Source organism: Phoenix dactylifera, chromosome 8 (genome assembly GCF_009389715.1).
Source record: "Phoenix dactylifera cultivar Barhee BC4 chromosome 8, palm_55x_up_171113_PBpolish2nd_filt_p, whole genome shotgun sequence".
NCBI lineage: Eukaryota > Viridiplantae > Streptophyta > Magnoliopsida > Arecales > Arecaceae > Phoenix > Phoenix dactylifera.
This window is the reverse complement of record NC_052399.1, coordinates 14,262,025-14,284,320: the sequence shown is the minus strand read 5'-3', so window position 1 is coordinate 14,284,320 and position 22,296 is coordinate 14,262,025. Positions and strand designations below refer to the sequence as shown.

At 49.5% G+C, this 22,296-nt stretch overlaps 1 protein-coding gene across 1 annotated transcript; it reads left to right on the top strand.

Annotated features, from left to right (window-relative positions):
- Window positions 1–653: 653 nt before the first annotated feature.
- On the top strand, window positions 654–21,777 carry LOC103724379 (zinc finger protein VAR3, chloroplastic). The gene is made up of 6 exons (XM_039128982.1): window positions 654–1,187; window positions 15,575–15,692; window positions 15,925–16,271; window positions 20,909–21,025; window positions 21,115–21,213; window positions 21,320–21,777. Exons 1-6 carry the CDS (start codon window positions 778–780, stop codon window positions 21,603–21,605), a joined length of 1,377 nt encoding a protein of 458 aa, XP_038984910.1. The 5' UTR covers window positions 654–777; the 3' UTR covers window positions 21,606–21,777.
- The last annotated feature ends 519 nt before the right edge of the window (window positions 21,778–22,296 follow it).

Here is a 22,296-nt window from a genome sequence, read left to right as displayed (position 1 = left end):
TTCTCTGGAAACCCATCTATCTTCGTCATAATTAGCTTGCTTCTCTGAAGATTGTGAGGCGTTTCCACTACATAATAAGAAACTGGAATTAGATCTTGGAAATGATCGACTCCAATAGATGCTCATCATAAGCTTTTCTTTTTCCTCCTATTCCTATTGATCAGAAGCATCCAGCAGCGCCACGCCAGTATAAAGAGTTAAGCTACTAAGCTAAGTGTTGGGGAACTCGTTAGAAGCGATTTGCCGCTTCCGCCTCTCTAGGCTTCACACTCCCCCCTACCTCCCTGGCTGTGCCACACTTCAGAAAGGCCCGTAGGGGGTCCTGCACTTACTTGTGTGAGCCCTACGCCTTCCTTCTCCCCTACCGCCGCGGCTGAAATAATATTGAAGTAATTGGTTGTGGATGGCTCCCTCGCATATGAGCACAAAAAATTGATGGGATAAACCCGGCAGGGCCTAACGAAGACATCTACTAGGGTGAGTCGGAATAGGCGTTCTCTAGATTTATCAAAAATAAAATAACTTTTTATGATATTTTTCGAAGCAAGAAAATATAAAAAATAAGAAGCCAATCCATAACCTGATTCCCATCCGGTATTAATTACAGCCGATGTGGGATTATTTTACTCTAAAACTAAATTGGGAAACTATAGCCTTCAAACCCTATCATTTCTCCCCGGCAGCCGACTCCTCCAGCACTGTGCTTCAAACGCCCCTCTCCCTCTCCTTCCCATGCCGAGTCACCCTTCCTTCTGATCTAATCCCATCTTTCCCTCCATGGCCGCGTCGAGGCTCTTGCAGCACACCTCGCTCTTCTTCCTCCGCGCGTCCACAACTAACTCCCTCTCCCTCCGCCCTTCCCTCCTTCCCCTCTCTAACCTCCGACCCTTCTCCGTGATCCCTCCCCCCAGGATCCAATCATTTACTACCGACGCCGCCGCGGCCATCGACGGATCCCCGGCCGTCGCCGAGGAGGCCGCCGCGGCGGCTCACCCGTGGCCCGAGTGGGATCGGTTCGTCGAGAAGCTGACGAGCAAGGGGTACTTCGAGAGGTCCGCTTCGGCTGGCACGGCCGAGGATGATGAGGGCGACGGCGGAAGCGCCGCCGCTTCTGATACTAAGATGGAGCTGAATCGTTTGAAGAATGGTTGCCTAAAGTTTGCCCGCGAGCGGTTTGACATTCTCAGGTTAAACTTTCTCTTCTTTTAGTTCTTCGTCCGAGAAGTGAGATATTTGGCTTCATATAATTCCCGTAATGTGTCGATTACTTTTCCTTGCTGGGATCTGGGGTTCGTCCTTGTTTTTAATCCTAGTAGTTCAGGTCGAAGTATTGGTTATGGTAGTTGTTGGGGGAATAAGATTCCCCCCCCCCCCCCCCCCCCCCCCAATGACACGAATGCCCCCGAGAAGCCGCACAATCGCCGACCCTGGACAGCCGAAGTCGGCGTCCGACCTCGGAACGCCCGACCTCAAGGCATCCGACCTCGGGACCTCCGACCTAGGAAAACCCTGATGTTCAAAGTCTACCCTTATCAGCCACCTGCCACGGCCATACCCCTCTGAGGTCCGGCCGAGGACCATACCCTGACGCCCCTCCGGCATTTATTGCGCATGGCCACTGTAAACCTCCGGTTCACTCCACAATTAATGCGGATCTCCGGCTTACTCCACAATTAATGCGGATCTCCGGCCTACTCCACAATTAATGCGGATCTCCGGCCTACTCCACAATTAATGCGGATCTCCGGCCTACTCCACAATTAATGCGCATGGCTCCTGTCATCTACGGATCCTCAGCTCTCTACGGCAAGCCAGCCCTGCAGAGTCTAGTCGACTATGATAAGTCTCTGATCTCGGCCATACCTCCGACGCCAATGCAATAATTCGTCTGGTAGCGTGCAAGCCCAGGTCGTACGACGACCTCACCACCGACATCAACGCAATGATTCACCTGATCGTGCGCCGACCTGAACAACATGCCGAGCCGTACTACGGCCTCGCCCCGTTACATCACAGGTAAACCGACCCCCGCCTATAAAAGGGAACCTTGTCCCCTTAGGTGAGGGAGGTCGGGGGGGGGGGAAAAAATTACGCACCCTACAAACACTATTCTTCTCCTCTCTACACTATTTGCCCCCTCCCTGACTTGAGCGTCGGAGGGCCGGCGCCGGAAAATCCGGCCACCGGCTTGTCTGCAGGCACCCCAGACGGAGGACGCCGCCCGCCGACGGATCGCCGCCCCGCCGTGAGGACCTGCTGCTCTCTCTCTCCGACCACCCCAGACGGAGGACGCCGCCCGCCGACTGGTCGCCGCCCCGCCGTGGTGACCTCCCGCTGCTCCCTCTCCTCGACCGAAGATTACCCCCGGGTCCAATTTCCAGCAACAGCTGGCGCTAGAGGAAGGGCCCGAGTAGCGATCATGAAGTTGAAAAGTAAGGGAGCCTCCAACATCTCCCGGCGTCCCCCGCAAAGTCCTGGACGCTCCGTCCAGAATTCTCCAACTCCGGCTGACCCAGTTCCTCAGGTCCAGCCGGAACAGTTCAATGCCCTGGTACAGCAAGTCCAGGCCCTGGCCGCCGCCGTCCAAGGCTTACGGCGCGAGGAGGCTTTACCAACGCTTCCCCTGCAGGCCCAGGTCCTACCGGAATTTCCTCCCAACGGCCCGGTTCTCCCAGGCCAGAATTTGCATGGCTCCTCCAGAGCCAACAACGAAGAGCGGACTTCCCCCCAGAGAGAGCTACCGGGGGAAGATTTCAACAGAAGACCCCAGCCTTCTGAGGCTGAGTCAGCCCCGGACCGCCGTGAGCCGGCGCAAACCACTGCGACAATCCCGCGGGTGGGGGAGCTCGACAGAAAGGTTGAGCATTTGGAGCGCCAAATTGCAGCGCTCCACAGTAAGAAGGCGAGGCAGGAGGGAGACTTTGAGTTCACTACCAAGTCGCCCTTCTCCTGCCAGATCGAGGATGAGCCGGTTCCCGCAAGGTTCAAAATGCCTCAGGTGGAGCCCTACAGCGGAATCACCGACCCCCTCGACCATTTGGAGAGTTATCGGGCCCTCATGGCCCTACAAGGGTCCTCGGAGGCCATACTTTGCAAGGCCTTCCCAGCAACCCTCCGAGGGACCGCTCGGCTTTGGTTCTCTGGACTGAAGCCGAACACGGTATCCTCTTTTGAGCAACTCGGCAGGCAGTTCGCCACTAATTTTGCTGCCAGCCAACGCCAACGACGGACGTCAGATTCCCTCTTGGACATCAAACAGAAGGAGGGGGAATCCCTTAAGGAGTACCTGGACCGCTTTACCGCCGCCACCTGGGAAGTTCGCGAGCTAGACCAGTCAATAGCCATGTCGGCTTTGAAGACTGGGGTTCGCTCCTACCGATTCCTCTTCTCCATCGAGAAGAGCTTTCCGGCCGACTTCACCGAGATGCTGGCCCGAGCCCGGAAGTACGCCAAGGCCGAGGAGGCGGTCGCCTCCAGGCGGGGAGCAATTGAGCCCGCCTCAAAGAAGCAGAAGAAACGCCGCGAGGAACGCGGCCGACAAAGGAGTCGATCTCCCCGTCGAGAGAAGAATCTCCCCTGGCTGAGGAGCCCGCCCCGGCAGCAGGGACGACCTCAGCAGAGGACCCCTCCTCGACCGAGGTCTCCACCACGGCCTCGGACGTACACGGGGAGGTACGAGAACTACACGCCTGTCAATGCTCCCCGGGCCGAGATCCTGATGGAAATCGAGGGTCGGGATTTCTTCCGACCCCCGCCTCCTATGCGAGACACGGGAGTTCCCCGTAATCCCAGGAAGTACTGTCGCTTCCATCGGGACCGTGGGCACGACACGGAGGACTGCTTCCAGCTCCGGGACGAGATAGAAGCGCTCATCCGTCGGGGAGTACTCAACCGGTTCGTGAGGAACCGACGTGAGGAAAGGAGGCCGACGGAGAATGCCGTACCGACCGAAAATCCAGACGACAACAGGCCCATTGCCGGCACCATCAACATGATTGGAAGGGCCTCGGCAGGAACGGCCGCCCAGGGAGCACCCCCGAAGCGCCCCCGCACTGATGAAGTCATCTCGTTCTCGGACGAGGACTTAGAAGGGGTTGAGACCCCTCACGATGACGCTGTGGTCATCTCTATGATTGTAAATAGGTTTGATGTAAAGCGTGTCCTAGTTGACAATGGAAGTTCAGCCAACATTTTGTATTATCATGCCTACCAAAAAATGGGGTGATCAGAAGGACATCTCCGGAGAATTAATGCCCCACTGGTTGGGTTCACCGGAGATTCGGTCCCAGTTGAAGGGGAGGCCAGCTTCCTTGTCACAGTTGGCCTCGCTCCCCGGGAGAGCACGGTAAGGACGGACTTCCTTGTGGTCCGTCTGCCCTCAGTCTACAACGCCATCCTTGGACGGCCAGGTCTAAACGCCCTTCGAGCCGTGGTTTCAACCCGCCATCTGCTCATGCGATTCCCCACCGGCCAAGGAGTAGGCGAGGCCCGCGGAGACCAGCTGGTCGCCAAGCAATGCTACATGGCGGCCCACGGAGTAAAGCCACCAACCGAGGCGACGATTCAGCCAACGGGCCCCTCACTACCCATAGAAACCCTCGATGCGAGGGATACCCTCCGGAAGAAGCAAGTAGAGCCCGGTGAGCTTCTTGTCCAAATTCCACTACAAGAAAATTTTTCCGAGCTAACTGTGCAGGTCGGCTCCGGCCTTGGCGCCCGTGAGAGGGATCACATCGTCAGCTTCCTAAGGGATAATGCTGACGTCTTCGCCTGGTCGCCCGCGGACGTGCCGGGAATCGACCCTGAGGTCGTGGTCCATCGACTCCAGGTGAAGCCGACCAGCAGACCAGTAAAGCAGAAGAAAAGGGGCTCTGCCCCGGAACGACAACGAGCTGCGGCCGAGGTGGACAAACTCCTCGGAGCCGGCTTCATCCGGGAGGTCTCCTACCCGGACTGGCTCGCCAACGTAGTCCTCGTAAAGAAGGCCAATGGGAAATGGCGCATGTGCGTGGACTACACTGACCTGAACAAGGCCTGCTCGAAAGACAGCTTCCCTCTCCCAAGCATCGACCAGCTCGTCGACTCCACCTCAGGGCATCAACTGCTAACTTTTATGGACGCCTTTTCAGGGTACAATCAAATCCGGATGGCGCCGGAAGACGAGGAGAAGACGGCCTTCATCACCGACAAGGGCACCTACTGCTACAAGGTGATGCCCTTCGGCCTGAAAAACGCTGGGGCCACCTATCAGAGATTGGTCAGCTAAATTTTCAAAGATCAGATCGGCCGAAATATGGAAGTCTACGTGGACGACATGCTGGTGAAAAGCCGAGCGGCGGAGCACCATGTAGCTGACCTCAACGAGACGTTCTCCAAGCTCAGGAGATACCGAATGAAGCTCAACCCGGCGAAGTGCGCGTTCGGAGTCACCTCGGGCAAATTTCTGGGTTTCATAGTCACCCAACGTGGAATTGAAGCCAACCCTGAGAAAATCCGGGCGCTGCAAGGAATAGCGCCTCCGAAGACAGTTAAGGAGGTACAGCGGCTCGCAGGGCGAGTCGCCGCCTTGGGAAGGTTCGTCTCCCGGTCAGCTAAGCGCTGCCTCCCTTTCTTCAAGAGCCTCAAACGGCCGAAAGACTTCCGGTGGTCAGAAGAATGCCAGCGAGCCTTTGACGAGCTCCGGAACCTTCTGGCCTCTCCCCCGCTACTTACCAAGCCTCAGAAGGGCGAACTCCTTTATTTATACCTGGCCGTCTCCCCAGTTGCAGTGAGCTCAGTCCTCGTCCGGGAAGAGGACAAGCTCCAAAAGCCGGTCTATTACACCAGCCGGGTCCTCAGGGATGCTGAGACCCGATACTCCAAGCTCGAGAAGACCATCTTCGCTCTCATCATCTCGGCTCGGAGACTCAGGCCGTACTTCCAAGCCCACACGATAGCTATACTGACCGACCAGCCCATGAAGCAAATATTGCAAAGGTCGGATCGTGCGGGGAGGATCGCCAAATGGGCGGTCGAGCTCGGGGAATTCGACCTCGAATATCGGCCCAGGCCGGCTATCAAAGCTCAAATACTCGCCGATTTCATCGTGGAGTGCACCCTGCCGGACGACCCCAAGCTGCCATCCGAATCCATGGAGGAAGCACCAAGGCCGCCATGGGTCCTGCATTCGGACGGGTCCTCAACTTCGGGGGGTAGCGGAGCCGGACTCATCCTCACCAGTCCAGACGGAGTGGTGGCCGAGCAAGCCCTGCGCCTCGAGTTCCCGGCCTCGAACAACGAGGCTGAGTACGAGGCTCTCATCGCCGGGCTCAAATTAGCAAAGGAATTGAAAGTGGAGGACCTAACGGCCTTCAGCGACTCCCAGCTGGTGGTGAACCAGATTCAAGGAGACTTCGAAGCTAAAGAGCCATCCATGCAAAAGTATCTCCAAAAGGTGCGGGAACTTACGTCTGCCCTGAACTCTTTCAGTATTCAGTATATTCCCAGAGCGAAAAATCTTAGGGCAGACCAGTTGTCCAAATTGGCGACCTCCCGCATAAGCGAGCTTCCCAAGGGAACAACGCTCGAGTATCTTCAGACCCCCAGCACGGAGGAGCCAGAACCTACCATGTGCATCGACTTTGAACCAAGCTGGATCGACGGGTTCGTCTGCTACCTCAAAGACGGGAACCTACCTCATGACGAGACGGAAGCTCGCCGAATCAAGCGCCAAGCCCCCCGGTATGTCTTGTGCGAGAATAGACTTTATCGTCGATCATTTACTTCTCCCCTGCTCAGATGCCTCCGCCCCTCCGAGGCGGACTACGCCCTCCGAGAGGTCCATGAAGGAATCTGCGGAAATCACCTGGGGGGTCGGGCATTAGCCCATAAGATCCTGCGGCAAGGATATTACTGGCCCACACTCCAGAGGGATGCAACAGATTTTGTCCGCAAGTGCGACCGATGTCAACGGAACGCTAATATCCAGCGCCGACCTTCGGCCCTGCTAACCTCCATCATCGCCCCCTGGCCGTTTGCCCAATGGGGGATCGACATCCTGGGGCCCTTTCCCCTGGCCACCGGACAGAGAAAGTTCCTGGTCGTCTCCATCGACTACTTCACCAAATGGGTTGAAGCAGAACCTGTAGCCCGGATCACCGAACAAAAGATGCGGGACTTCGTGTGGAAGTCCATAATTTGCAAATTCGGGCTACCTCGTATCCTTATATCCGACAATGGTCGGCAGTTTGACAATGTCCATTTCAGGGAATTTTGCTCTGAGCTCGGCATTGACCACCGCTTCACCTCGGTTGCCCATCCCCAGACAAACGGGAAGACTGAGGTAACTAACCGTACTATTTTGTAGGAAATCAAGGCTAGGCTTGATCGGTCCAAAGGACAGTGGGTCGAGGACTTGTACAATGTCCTTTGGGCGTACCGGACTACGTTCCGACTGCCCACGGGAGAGACCCCCTTCAACCTAGCATACGGCACTGAGGCCGTCATCCCGTTAGAGATCGGCCTGCCTTCTCCAAGGGTGGAGCATTATGACCCCGACACCAATTCCTCCCAGCTCAGGAGCAATTTGGACCTTGTCGAAGAGACACGAGAGGTCGCCCGGGTCCGTATGGCAAGATACCAACAGAGAACGACCCAATACTACAACTCCAAAGTCAAGCCCAAGCTCTTCAAAGTAGGGGACCTCGTCCTCAGGAGAGCCGAGGCTTCTCAGCCGATCGAGCAAGGAAAGCTCGCCCCGAATTGGGAAGGGCCATATCAAATCGCCCGAGTACAACGACCCGGAGCATACAAATTGAAGTCCCTAGAGGGGACCCTGATCCCGCGAAGCTGGAACTCCGAGAATCTACGAATGTACTACCAGTAAAACCCCGAGGGGTTCAAGACAATCAGGGCAATAGACTCAGCCTCTTTTCTGCAAATAATTCTCCCATCTTGATAATCATAATTCTCTTCTAATGTTGGGTCGTCTGTGATCCCCAGATCCCCCGACCGAAATCGGGATGCCTCGAGGTTCGACCGTAGAGTCCCAAACTTCCTCGACCTCGGGAAGTATCGCAGGACGATGAAACATCGACTTGGCGCAAGATTTCCTCGACTAAGGTCGGGATGCCCCGAGGGTCGACCGTAGAGTCCCAAACTCCCTCGACCTCGGGAAGCGTCGCAGGTCGATAGCGCGTGCCCAGACCCATCGACCTGACGAACGATCCCTCGACTAAGGTCGGGATGCCCCGAGGATTGACCGTAGAGTCCCAAACTCCCTCGACCTCGGGAAGCGTCGCAGGTCGATAGCGCGTGCCCAGACCCATCGATCTGACGAACGATCCCTCGACTAAGGTCGGGATGCCCCGAGGGTCGACCGTAGAGTCCCAAACTCCCTCGACCTCGGGAAGCGTCGCAGGTCGATAACGCGTGCCCAGACCCATCGACCTGACGAACGATCCTTCGACTAAGGTCGGGATGCCCCGAGGGTTGACCGTAGAGTCCCAAACTCCCTCGACCTCGGGAAGCGTCGCAGGTCGATAGGGCGTGCCCGGACCCATCGACCTAACGAACGATCCCTCGACTAGGGTCGGGATGCCCCGAGGGTCGACCGTAGAGTCCCAAACTCCCTCGACCTCGGGATGCACCGCAGGTCAGCAAAGCGTCCTCAAACCCGCCGACCTGACACAAGACTCCTCGACCAAGGTTGGGGCGCCCCGAGGTCCGACCGTAGCTTCTCAAGCTCCCTCGACCTCGGAAAGAGCTACGAATCAATAAAGCCTTCCCAGATCCTCTCAACTTCGGCGGGTGTCGTCGGGTCCGTGAGAAGCCCGAGTCCCCTAACAAGTCAAAAACGACTCCGAAAGCTGAAGAGGAAGGGAAACAACCCACTCCGCCACATGGAGTACAACTCTGGGAATGAAAAAGGTACGTCCAACTCGACGTTCTCCTTGTCAAATTTTATCTACATGATGCTAGCGGAATCCCAGCCAAAATTGGAGCCTTATTTCGCCCAAAATCGGGCTACTCCAATGGGTCGGCTTAAGACCGATCTCCCGACGACATTATGCATGCTCCGCTCGTCAAATCTCCACAACTCGTACAAGTCTTCACAAATTAGGGCCCAACTCGGCCCCCATACCTAGACTCCGATGTCTAGCTGGGAAAATGATCCCGACTGCGGGCGTACCAGTCGAACACAAAGATGCCGAGGCAATCTTTGAAAGTTCCAGCCTTGCTCACCGAAATCTCGGCAGAGTCCGAGAACGATAACTATGAAAACCTTCGGCGATAATTCGACTATTAGCCCGCGCTCCCTATGAAGGACCCGGGAGTCGAGTTCGGAAACCCGACTAGATTCCCCGAATAGCGGCACGAACAGACCTAGCCCGGTCTTACTTGAAGGGCTAAGGCCCGACCCTGATGCCTTGGGAACCTAAAGGCCAGGCACGGCAACTTCTGCGATTCTAAGATCCGAGTTATAGGACTTAAAGAAATTTTCTAGAAACCTAAGCTCGGAGCTCCCTTTGGTCGGAATGGCTGAAATCTGAGAAGGCCAAGATATAGCCCAGGAAAAAGGGCGACTTCGTTAAGCAGCTCGAAAACTAAAATACAAAGTTAGAAGTCGGAGGAACGATAGATTAAGGCTTTGGCCTCATTCACGACAAGAGATAAGGAAGAAGAACGAAGTAATAAAAGAGACCTTTCATTGATAAGGGGCCGGAAGGCCAATTACAAAATTGGAGGTCGGCCATTCAAAAGCCGACCTCGGATACGATGAAAAAAGAAAAAAAATACGTCGAGTCTTAAGCGGCGGCAGCAACATCCGCGGGGTCGTCCACGGTGATGAACTCGGGACCTTCAGCCGGCACAGGCTCGGGGTCGGTGGCAGGGGCCTCGGGTGCCGCCTCCGGGACACCGTCCGTCTCGGCCATTCTCGTCGAAGGCTCGGCGGGGTCATGTTCGTACAATCCTGCCTCGGATGTCAAAACGGCAGGAAGGTCTTCCGTGTCGGACCCGTAGCCCAGGTTCATCCTCGGACGGACCGTCGAAAGGTTGAACTGGGGGCAGAACCGGGCCATCTGCTGCCGGAAGTTCTCGAAACCCCGGAGAAACCCGTCCACCGTCTCCTCCTCGAGCATGTCGCGGAACTCTTGCGACCCCTTGAAGAGATCCACGGCGTTCTCGGCTCGCTCGAGTGCCCTCCTCTCTCGGGCCTCGAGTTGCTCGATTTTAAGGCGGGAGACTCCGCCTTCGTACTTGAGGCCCGCAACCTCGGACTGGACCTCCCCCAAGCGCGCCTCCGAAGCGCGCAAGGCCGACCTGGTCAGGGCGTGAGCAGCCCCTTCCTCCTCAAGTGCCTCCGCCATAGCAAGGCGCCCGGCCTCGGTGGCCTCCCCCCGAGCCTCGGACTCGGCCAACGCCGCCTCTAGCTCGGCGATTCTCTTCTTGGCCGGCTCCAACTGCCGGCCGAGCTGTCGGGCTTCCCCTTGACATCCTTGGGCGATAAATACCAAGGTGTCGAGCTCGTGAATATGCTGCAAAGAAAGGAACAGAGAAGATCGTAAGTTGAAAGGCACACAAGTTTGCTAATAATTCTAAGGAAACTAAGAAGAGAACTTACCCGGGCGGTGTTGCGGTAAGTACCGTCAACGACCTCCTCCAACGGAATGTTCCGGAACTCGGCCCGGTCCGCTGGAAGCATCGCACGCCGAAATACAGCGCGTGCGACCTCGGCGTCATGGATAGCCGAGCTCCCCTCGAGAATAGGGGAGCCCGGCTCGACCGATTCTTCCCGGAAAGCCCAGGAAAAGCCCGGCACGCCCGAGCCCGAGGTCCCGGAGCCGCTCGCTTCGGGGCCTCGGGTCGGCTCGGGCCCCAGGCGCTGCGGCCGGATCACGGACGGCTCCCCCCGCTGGGCAATGGGGGCAGGGCAAGGAGGGGCCGTCGGGCCCGCATCGCTGACGACCCGCGCCCGCCTCGGGTCGGCTGTGGAGGCCCCCGCCTCGGGGCCACCCGTCCCGGCCGGCGCTTCCGGCCGACCTCGCCTTCTTCCGAGGCTGGGGCATAGCTCCCCCGGCCTCGGCCTCACGCCTCTTCAGGCGGGAGAAGAGGGACACATTGCTGGTAGGCATGTGGGGGATATCTGAAACCAAAAATTTCTCAAGTGTTAGATCAATAAAAGCAAAAAGAAAGAACAGACAAGAAGGTAATGCAACTGCTCTTACCCTCGGGGCGCGCCGAGCTCAGACCCACGCTCGCCAGGGCGTCCTCCCGTAGGAGCTCGGTCAGGTCGTACCCCTTTCCGAGGGCCCGCAGAGAGTCCAGAACCCTCAGCTCTCTCCCCGAGGGCTCAGAGAGCTTGTTGAGGGTCTTCAACTGAGGGTGTCCCCACCTCGGATTGAACCCCCACGGCGCCTCGGACGCCAAAAAGGAAAACTTCCCCTTCCACTCATGAATAGAGAAGGGGGCCCCATGAAAAAGCGACATACCGCCTCGGAAGGCGAAGTATAGCCACTCCGCGTCTGCCGGGTTCTTCTTTAATAAGAAACACCGACGGAAGACGCTCACGGTAATCGGGATCCCATGCCCGAGACACAGGGAGAGGAACCCGATGATGGTTCTCCACGAGTTCGGAGCGAGCTGTGCTGGGACGAGTTGGTACTCGACCAGCAAGTCGTTCACGAACCTGTGGATGGGGAACCGCAGGCCAGCCCAGAGGGTCTCGCGGTGAACCGCGATCCGACCTGGGGGCGGCCGCGTCACCCTATCTTCCGGCCCCGCGGTTTCAAGGCGAAACCCGGGCTGGAAGAAAAATCGGGAGCGTATTAACTCCACCTCCTCCCCCGACAAACTTGACCCTACCTCCTCAGGACCGAGACCCATTTTCACAGAGAAACAAAACGAGATTGAAAGCAGAGGAGGAAAAAAGAAGAGGAACCCTAGCAATCACAGGGTAGGGACCTACTGGACATCGCCGGAAATCGCTCCGGGCACCGACGGCAGGAGTTGGACAGGGGATAGAGCAAGGAGGGAGACGGCGAAAATAGAAAAGGCAAAACAACCAAATGGAACTCTTAGGGCGGACTCGAGGGGTTTATATAGACCCCCTTGACGGCCCAGATCGGCAGGGTCGGTTCCCATCCCCCGGCCGGATTGCGCCACGTGTCGACCTCGGAGGCCGAGGCACCGTATTCACTCCGGATCAATAAATCGGGTACGAAATCGAAACGTTGTCCCATCGGATCTCGGAGCCTCATCATGGGCCCGCAGAATCGAATCGCCTTGAAGAACGAGCGGACGGCACCCCCGCTCCCCTCATTTAATAAGGCTCTGGGGCACGTGGAGCCCCGATGTAGCCTCCAACTCGCCAGATCCATGACCCGGTAACACGAGACCGGGAACGTCCGACCTCAGATCATGCCGCGTGTCCATTTTGAAACGCAAAACGGCACACTCATTGATGAACGGGGAGCCTCGACCACACGATCAAGGCGCCGTCTCGTCGAGCTCGAGGACCCTCATCATGGGTCCGCCATACGAAGCGACCTCGGTGATCCAAGAGACGCCACCCCCGTTACAGCCGTCTCGAAAAACATAAGGATACAAGCCTCATCATAAGTTCGCTGAATAAAGCAACCTCGAGGCACCAAAAGGCGCAGGTTTCACCATAAAAATTCCGAGAAACACAAGGGTGCGGACGAGATTCGCCCCCCAACTTTAATGATAGACTTTACTTCCCACGTCCGAGCCCGCAAGCCGCTCGAACTCGGAAGTCGGGGGTAGTGTTGGGGGAATAAGATTCCCCCCCCCCCCAATGACACGAATGCCCCCGAGAAGCCGCACAATCGCCGACCCTGGACAGCCGAAGTCGGCGTCCGACCTCGGAACGTCCGACCTCGGAACGCCCGACCTCAAGGCATCCGACCTCGGGACCTCCGACCTAGGAAAATCCTGATGTTCAAAGTCTACCCTTATCAGCCACCTGCCACGGCCATACCCCTCTGAGGTCCGGCCGAGGACCATACCCTGACGCCCCTCCGGCATTTATTGCGCATGGCCACTGTAAACCTCCGGTTCACTCAACAATTAATGCGGATCTCCGGCTTACTCCACAATTAATGCGGATCTCCGGCCCACTCCACAATTAATGCGGATCTCCGGCTTACTCCATAATTAATGCGGATCTCCGGCCTACTCCACAATTAATGCGGATCTCCGGCCTACTCCACAATTAATGCGGATCTCCGGCCTACTCCACAATTAATGCGCATGGCTCCTGTCATCTACGGATCCTCAGCTCTCTACGGCAAGCCAGCCCTGCAGAGTCTAGTCGACTATGATAAGTCTCTGATCTCGGCCATACCTCCGACGCCAATGCAATAATTCGTCTGGTAGCGTGCAAGCCCAGGTCGTACGACGACCTCACCGCCGACATCAACGCAATGATTCACCTGATCGTGCGCCGACCTGAACAACATGCCGAGCCGTACTACGGCCTCGCCCCGTTACATCACAGGTAAACCGACCCCCGCCTATAAAAGGGAACCTGGTCCCCTTAGGTGAGGGAGGTCGGGGGGGAAAAAAATTACGCACCCTACAAACACTATTCTTCTCCTCTCTACACTATTTGCCCCCTCCCTGACTTGAGCGTCGGAGGGCCGGCGCCGGAAAACCCGGCCACCGGCTTGTCTGTAGGCACCCCAGACGGAGGACGCCGCCCGCCGACGGATCGCCGCCCCGCCGTGAGGACCTGCTGCTCCCTCTCTCCGACCACCCCAGACGGAGGACGCCGCCCGCCGACTGGTCGCCGCCCCGCCGTGGTGACCTCCCGCTGCTCCCTCTCCTCGACCGAAGATTGCCCCCGGGTCCAATTTCCAGCAACAGTAGTGATTTTTTTGGTCATTTTAGGATGAACACTAAGGCGACGATTGAATCAGCTTGCTTACACTGGTTGAAGCTGTATAAAGTGGTTTTCTGATTTTATTGGGGGAAGGCTTGTTAATGAGTTGATCAAGAGGACAGTTATCCTGCTTTATACAGGGTTTCTTTAATTTTTCTAGCCCTCAATTCCAATCGCCTTGTATAGCAGATTGGTGAAGAACTCCCAAGAAGAAGATGAGAAGGAAAAATCTGATTAAAATACAAGTCCACGCCTTTGAAATCAGTAATACAAATAAATGTTTGAAAAATGTGTCCACTGCACTCCCATTGATAAGCTTACAAAGATAACCAAAAGTTTGAAGGCCCAAGCACTCTGAAATCTGGCCTGAGATTCACTTGAAGGGCTTTTTATATTTTAACACCTCATACGTTACCACCGAGCCTATATTCTATTAATTTGTCCCCAAACTTCCTTAGGAAATTTTGACAACTTCTTGTTCCAAATATTTTCTTATAAGGATTCATGTTTATAAGATGTGACTATAGTTTTATGCTAGCCATCAACCTATCACAATCCTCCTCCTTTTATCTGGGCTTGGGACTGGCTATGTCCAAAACATTGGTGGAACTAAGGCTTAGTTGAGTTGAATCTTGCTCCAAATGTTTGATATTTCATTTAGGATGCTAATTGATGAGCTAGAGGCTGTAGTCAAGTTAGGTACATTTAACTTAATGAAGTCCTGGTTTGATGTTGCATTAGACAACATGTCGAATGGGGATGTGTTTTCCTATTCTGCTTATTTGGGAGACAGTACGAGAATCCATTTAGTCAGGATAGTGTTCAGTGTCCTTGGATATAGTATTTTAGTAGCATGTTAGCCATGCTATGCATGTACAGTAAACCACAGCATGATGTCAATGTCATGTTGCTTATATATTTATCCATGTCCAAATTCTCACGTCCAGCATCTAAGAATCTGTACCTTTGCATCTTAAACTGTACATATTAGTGCTCATGCCCCAAAGGATGGTGAATTTACCCTACACATATTTCTCAATTTTCGTTGTAGTATTGCATCATTGGTCCTTGATATTTGTAATCATATTATCTATAGCAACACAGGCACATCTTTGAGAAAATCAAGCTGAAAGGATTTATATTGAAAGAAACATTTTCTTATTTTTTTTTCTTAAACTTAATTGCTTTACGTAACTCACAGCTACTCATGTTCACTATATTTACATCCTCAAAGCTTGCAAACTTTGTGTTGTATAATAGCTTTTAGGTTCATTTAACATGTTAAGTCCATGTTGTCTCTTTATCATATCTTGAATATATTGCATATAAGCATTGCTGTAAAATTATTTTTTGGTGACCTATAAGAGTTATGTGCTTTCCATCCAAGCTGCTGCCAATTATTGCATTATTGTATCATATTGACCAAATCAGATACTTGCCAACCAGCTTATATTTAGAGTTACATTATTATGACATGCACTGTTCTACGTATCACAGGATTTGCAACACATGTATCTACCTGGATGGTCCTTATTTGAGGCTTTATTAGGCATGTATGTGCAAATTCAATTTGATATAAGCTTAACCTAGTTATATTGCTTTTGCTATAATACTTCCTTTACCTTTAGAATATTGCACTCTTCATCTGAATGTGCTCTTTTCTATTGTTTTTTGATTGCTTTTACTCTGCAGATCTCTGCCCAAAGAACATATCCGATCTATTGTAGAATGTGGATGCCCTAATCTGTTTCGCAAATCTGTTAATTCAGCAAAAAGATTGCGAGCCTTTCTGCGACTTGATGAAGGAGATGTAAGTTTATCCACTTATCTTCAAGACTTGCAGTTCTTTGAAAATGTACTGGTATTTGGAAATGAAGATGAATATGCTACTATTCTTAATAGAAGTCACTTAAATAATGAACCTTTTAGAAGCAAAGAACAAAAATGCTGCTCTATTATGTAGAGGTATAAAGAAAATGGTAGCATTCTTCACTATCCATCAATAGTTGTTTGATGGCCCTATTTCAATCTTCAAATTGCAGGTATGTAGTGCCTGCAATCTACGAGGATCTTGTGATAAAGCATACATAATTCAACATGAAGAGGGAGGAGCCCGCACTGTAGATGTAATGCGTATTTTGTTGAGCTATGCAGTAAATCCAGTCAATCTTTCAGGAGGTGAAAATCCTTCTGTAAAAGAGAATGTTCAGGAGTCTGCTCGGAAGCTGCTCTCGCAGCTTATTGAACTCAGTGACACAACTATTAATCCATCCCTTCCGAAGCCTGCTATGAGCACTCCTGCTCAAAAGGAACCATCTCAGAAGATCAGTAGTAGAAACAAGCATCCACCCAATGTTGAAATGAAGAGAGGGGACTGGTTATGCCCTAAGTAAGTTCTCCTTGCTGCACTTTCTCTTACATTAATTTAATATGATTCATCCTAATTAATTACTTTATAATTATTTTATCTAAAAAAGGCTAAAGTGATTTCAATTTTTGGTTTGCATATCTGCCTCATATGTTTAGAGTATTGAAATTTCTGGTGATGGCAATACATAATTATATTTTTAAAGTTTTTAAGGGCACTTTTTATTCCATTATTTGTTCTATTTGTGTAGATCTTAGTGATAAATTACAAGCATCAACTAGGACTTATGTTGTAAGAAAACTAATGGGACTTAGTAGATTCTGGCACATCTCTGTCTATAAGACTTCATGGTTGTTAAACACTCATAAACTGATTCTTCCAGAAGCTATGGGAATATATGCTGGTCTTTGCAAGTCATATTAAATATTTGCTTCCTTGCCTGATGGGTATCTAGAGACATGTCCTGGGCTGTAGCATGTTATTATGCATGTGCTGCTTAGCTACCTATACAATTATATGCGTGTTTCTTAAGAATAAGAAAGATATGCAGAGTAAGTGATCTTCCAACAGTGTTTTTTAGTCATAAGATATTAGGATCTGAGGACTTCATGAATCTTGTTGAACATGATGAAAGAAATGCAATTGGTATTCATGAAGAGTGTCATCTACTGAAAATTATGGGGCATATATCTTGATATCATTATTGATGGGAATCAGCATTAGGCACATCAAAAGGGAAGCCAACTTGCAAAGACAACTGAAGGCTAGTGAAGGGAAAAAAGCTTAGGGATGCCCATTGTATGAAGAACGAGTTGTCTAGTTTTAAATATTCTACTATATGTGGTTAGTGGGTTAATATTCTTGAGATCCTCGCATTATTTTTGCGAATGGAGGAAATGACTGAATTAAGAGACTAAAAGATAAATGAGCTACTTATTGGAAGATAGAGTGGAAGCACATCGGAAGCTCAAGCTGGTGCTGTATTGGGCTAGATGAGTGTTTAAGTTTATTACTTCTATCTCTGGATGTAACCATAGCTGCTACATTCCAAGTCCATGACTTGCTCGTAGGGCATGTCTTCAACTTGATAACATATGATTGTGGGTTGTGTTACTTAGCCTGCTTCTGTTGGATGTGGTAGATGCACCACACAAGCTGCTCTTACAAATTTATGATAGCCTGAAAGTGCTATGATAATATAAGGATATACTTGTCTTTTTTTCGTCTTCTTTTCTGTTTCTCTATCAGAAGTTCGGTTAGTATAGCATTGATTACATCTAGATTCCATTTAGTTTCTCGGTATTCCAGTCATTATAGATTATATATGTTAGTAAAATCCATTGTTAAGAGAACTAAGAATTTATTATATGGTTTTTCCTCCTCCTCTTGCATGGTCTAATCTATTCTCAGGTCTGGTCTTTCTCAGGCTCAATTATTTGAACATATAATAATCATGGATTGGAAACTATCCAACTGTTTTTTGGATATAAAGTAGAATAACATACATTCCCAAACAGGGTGATTACTTAAATGTTTTTTCCAGGGCTTTTTTACTTTAAAAGCCATTTAAAAAGGTTTATAAAAGTAATGCTATACAGAGCTTATATTCTCCATCTTATTTGGAACTATTGATTAATTAGCAAAATGATCTACCATATGCAGTAACTTTTGCAAGTCTTAAAAAAATATGAAGTCTGTTGTTGGAATATAGTTGCATTCAAGAAGGTTTTTCAGCAATGTAGAAGATTTGTCTCTCATAAAAAGTTGACCAAAGCTTGGACGTTGATTATTGTTCCTTTTTCTTGGTAATGTCTTGTTAATCTTCTGTTAGTCTCAACTTTAGAAAATTGTTGGAAAACTGTCCAACATGGGGTTTGGAGTTGGAAAATTGTTGCACCATTACTTTTAGGATGTGTTTGGTTCCTTGATACCTAATCAGGGGTGTCTAAAGTTAAGGATTGGTAACCATTCCTATATCAGTTAACCACAGGGCTGGTTAAAGTGCTATTTGGTTGCTGCTCAGTTAATTACACCTTTTTGTTGAGATGGCAAAAATAGTGTTTGGTTGCAAAAAGCATGGTTAAGGCCCACTTTTTTGACATAGGGACAACAATACCCATGTGCATTATCTACATTTGGATGAAGATGGCTAAGGACTTCATATATCACATGATGTATGCATTGACCACCCAATATATCCTTGTTCACCATATTATTTTATTAGCCAAAAATTATCAAAATAATTCCAATTACACATGATTGTAAAAATGACATGAATGGGTAGCATTTGCTGATTGGCCTTTCCTTTTTTCCCATAAGATATCACATGTAGGATAGTATACATAGCATATGTATAGGCTAACACATTGAAATGTTCATTGTATTCATGGCTCAGTCATAAAGGTCATCATCGGGATCCATGCGGTTGCCAGCACAAGGATATAGGCCATTCTAAACACAGATCTCTACTAACCATTATATCATCATTGCCACTTTTATCCATGAATACATTCCAGTAATGTGAAGAACATGAAGTAGTAAATCTGAAAAATAACAGAAGCATCATGCAAATCAAGGCTTTGCCTGCGACCAGTAGGAGTGGTGGCTCTGAAGGGGTTAATAAATCATACAATTCAGCTACATGACAGTATCAAGTCTAGTCCCCAGAATAGAACAAGAAGTTGGAAAATGGTACAAATGACAGTAGCTGCAACAAGCAGGATGAAAAGAAATGCAGCAGACATCATGAGACAACAATGACCCTAGCCAGCAATATGGACATCAGGATTGACCTTCATTCCACCATAGTCATGTTCATTGACCTCTATCTTGGGAACCTCATGCTCTAGACATGAACTACTATATGACCACAAAGTCCCACATGTCAAATACTTCTCGTAAAGCACATGTGAGAAGCCTGAAACCTGCTGCTGACATTCTGGTCATGATTGATAATACCCATTATGCATTTGACAAGCATCTGACAAACACCATGTAGAATCCCCTATGCCCCATCCTCTTGTCCTCCGTCCTCTCTGATGGCTGGCAAATAACATCCATCAAACAAAGATACAGAACAATAACACATCCATTTAACTAGATATGACCTGATTGTTTTGTCTAGACTCCCTAGCTAGTTATTGCATGATGATCCTACATAGAGTCGCGCCCCTCCGCCTCTCGTTTGGATCCATGAGAACAAGTGGATCATCGTTTATAACATGTTCCCTTTATAAGATTGGCATATTATAATCATTTATGCATAATTAGTTAGAAGTAGCATTTTCAGCAGTATAGTGCTGTTCTAATTGTTTCTTGGCTGAGGTTGTATTTTAGTCACCATTCTTACTGGCTATGTCCATCTGGGCCTATAGCTTATTATGTGGTTAGTGCAATATAGAATAGTGCATAACCAACCTTAATCTATGTGGAGATATTAGTTGATGTTGTTGATGTTTATTATTTTTGTCCTACGAGCATGCAAGTCAAGTTGTAAGGGGTTTTTAAATGGCTGTGTTTTTGCAATTATAGACCATATGTATTTCTCTGATGATAAAAGTTTTGAACACATACATAGGCTCGTTTACACAAAGACAGTTTCATTTATGTTTTGCAGAAGTAGTTAAGTATGTTTGTTAGACTATAATAATCTTCAACTCAGGCCGAGGTCTGATGTGGATGTTTAATAAACCATGGAAGAGTAGATTTGAGTATTATCATGTTTCAGAACGTCTATGATTTGCAGCAATAAAGGGTAATGTGGTGGAAAAATGAGAGAGATTAATTGTGTGCGGTGAGGACAAGAGATGGTCATGATAATGATGAGGGGATCATTTAACATGATGCAGAAATAGGAAATATAGTCCCCATCATGAAGGTTACTTGAAGGGATTCCCTTAATGTAACTTATTATTCTCTTGTTTCTCTTCATATTGAAGAAAGACACATGAAAGAGCAAAGAGGGGCCTGTTAGTTATTTAGTTTTTTCGAAGAAGGGGAGGGAAGAGCCATCCAAGAGAAATTACCCAAGTACAAATCCATCACTCAAGATCCAAACACGATCCCCTTCAAGGAAGGGCCATATGAGATCACCGGGCCTATGATTATATATTACCATTTGTGTTAGTTATTTTATGTATATATCGATTTTTTTCTGACAACCTTGCAGGATGGCTTCTCACCGGGCCTATGTTTTAAAATGGAAAATGCTTTGTGTACCCCTTGGTGTACCCATTAGCACACACTGCATTGCCGGGGGTAAATTGGGCAATACAAGCCCTTCATGAACCACCTAGCCCATTTATGGTGCACAAATACCTAGTTTGGGGCTCATTCGGGGTATGCCGAGGGGTATGCAAATCAGTACTGTTTTAATATAGCTTGTTAAACTGGTTTTTTTATTCATTCATCGCTGGACCATGCTGAGTTGTACTTTTGTTTTCACTTTTTGAGTGAGTGTTCAAATATCTAAAAGCAGAGAACAACCCGTAGTTGTCTGAAGATATGTCCATTGTTCATCTGTTTTTCTGTCAATGTTGGACTTTAAAAGTCTGACTCCATCAACAGATCAATCTGTTTGACCATTTTTTTCCTTGTTGGGGGCGTTTGTCAACAAAGGGGATTACATATCTAAGGTCTGAGGCATATCTTCATTGCAGTTGCAATTTTCTGAACTTTGCTCGAAATTTGCGTTGCCTCGAATGCAAAGCAGATGGGCCCAAGAGAGTAGACTTTGGTGGTGCTGAAATGAAGCTAGGTGATTGGACTTGTCCACAGTGAGTTTCAGTCTCAACTTTTCCATGGTTTTAGCAAGAGTTTGCCTGGTTAGAATAGAATGGACTAATCCATTCTTCGGTGACCCCAGGTGCCAATTTATGAACTTTGCGCGCAACAAGAAGTGCTTTCGCTGCCAAGAACAACGGCCTAAGAGACAGTTGAACCCGGGAGAGTGGGAATGTCCCTCGTAAGTCTCATGTGCACCCTTGTCTTTGCTTATTTCTAATTTTCTGATGTTCATAAGAATCAGTTTCTTGTGAGGAAGATGTCTTAACATAAATTGGTTTGTTTAGATGTGATTTTATAAACTTCCGGAGAAACAAGGTGTGCCTGAAGTGCAATTGCAATCGCCCTGAAGATGAGAGCAATCGGTTTGAAGACCATTTATGGAGGCGGCCGAAGGAGTCCAGCAAGAATAATTCCATCAAGTTTGGAGATGACGAGGATGAAGACAACGAAGATGATGACGATGATGATATCTTGCCACTGCATGAAGGAGAGAACAAATTTGTTGTAAGCAAGAGAGCTACACCCTCCGACAGGAGATTGACATCTGCCAGGAGAAGTAATCCTTCTTGACTGCCTGCTTAAAGGAATGCCTGTAAAAGAATGTATGGGTGAAATGTTTGCTAGCAGTTTTTCATATCATATATTGGCAAAAGCCCGTCAGAATTCATCTCCTTGCGGTTTATTATATATCATCCACTTCTTTGGGGAAAACTTATAGAGCTTATGCAAGCTTTTAACAAAAGGTTCTGACATTATTTTATTGTATTAATATGATCTAGCCATCCATCTGCCTCCTAATACCATTGACAGATAGATGTTAGGAACCAAATTGTCTATGCTTGGTGTCGTCAGAAGACTTGTTTAATACACCCACCAGCTGTTGTATAGCAAAATTAAAAGCTGAGCCATCTAATATATATTTTGAAAATTGATTTTGTTTTAAAACAGTTAAAAACAGTATACAAGTATTAAATAAATCTCTTAATATCACCAATCGAAAGCATTCTGATCTCTTAGGTTGGCTCGTTTTCAGTATCAGCGGACCATATTGATAATAATAAAATAAAAATAGCATCTGATGGTTAATTCATAAATATACATATATAAACTTTTATGGAAGTATTTTTCTCATTAAACTTTTTTATATTTACTTTTATAGAAGTATTTTTCTCATTAAACTGTAGAGTTAAACTAGGATTTCACATACAAATATCACCTTCACGGCCAATGATCGATGAGGTATAGGAAAGTGCGGGAAAGC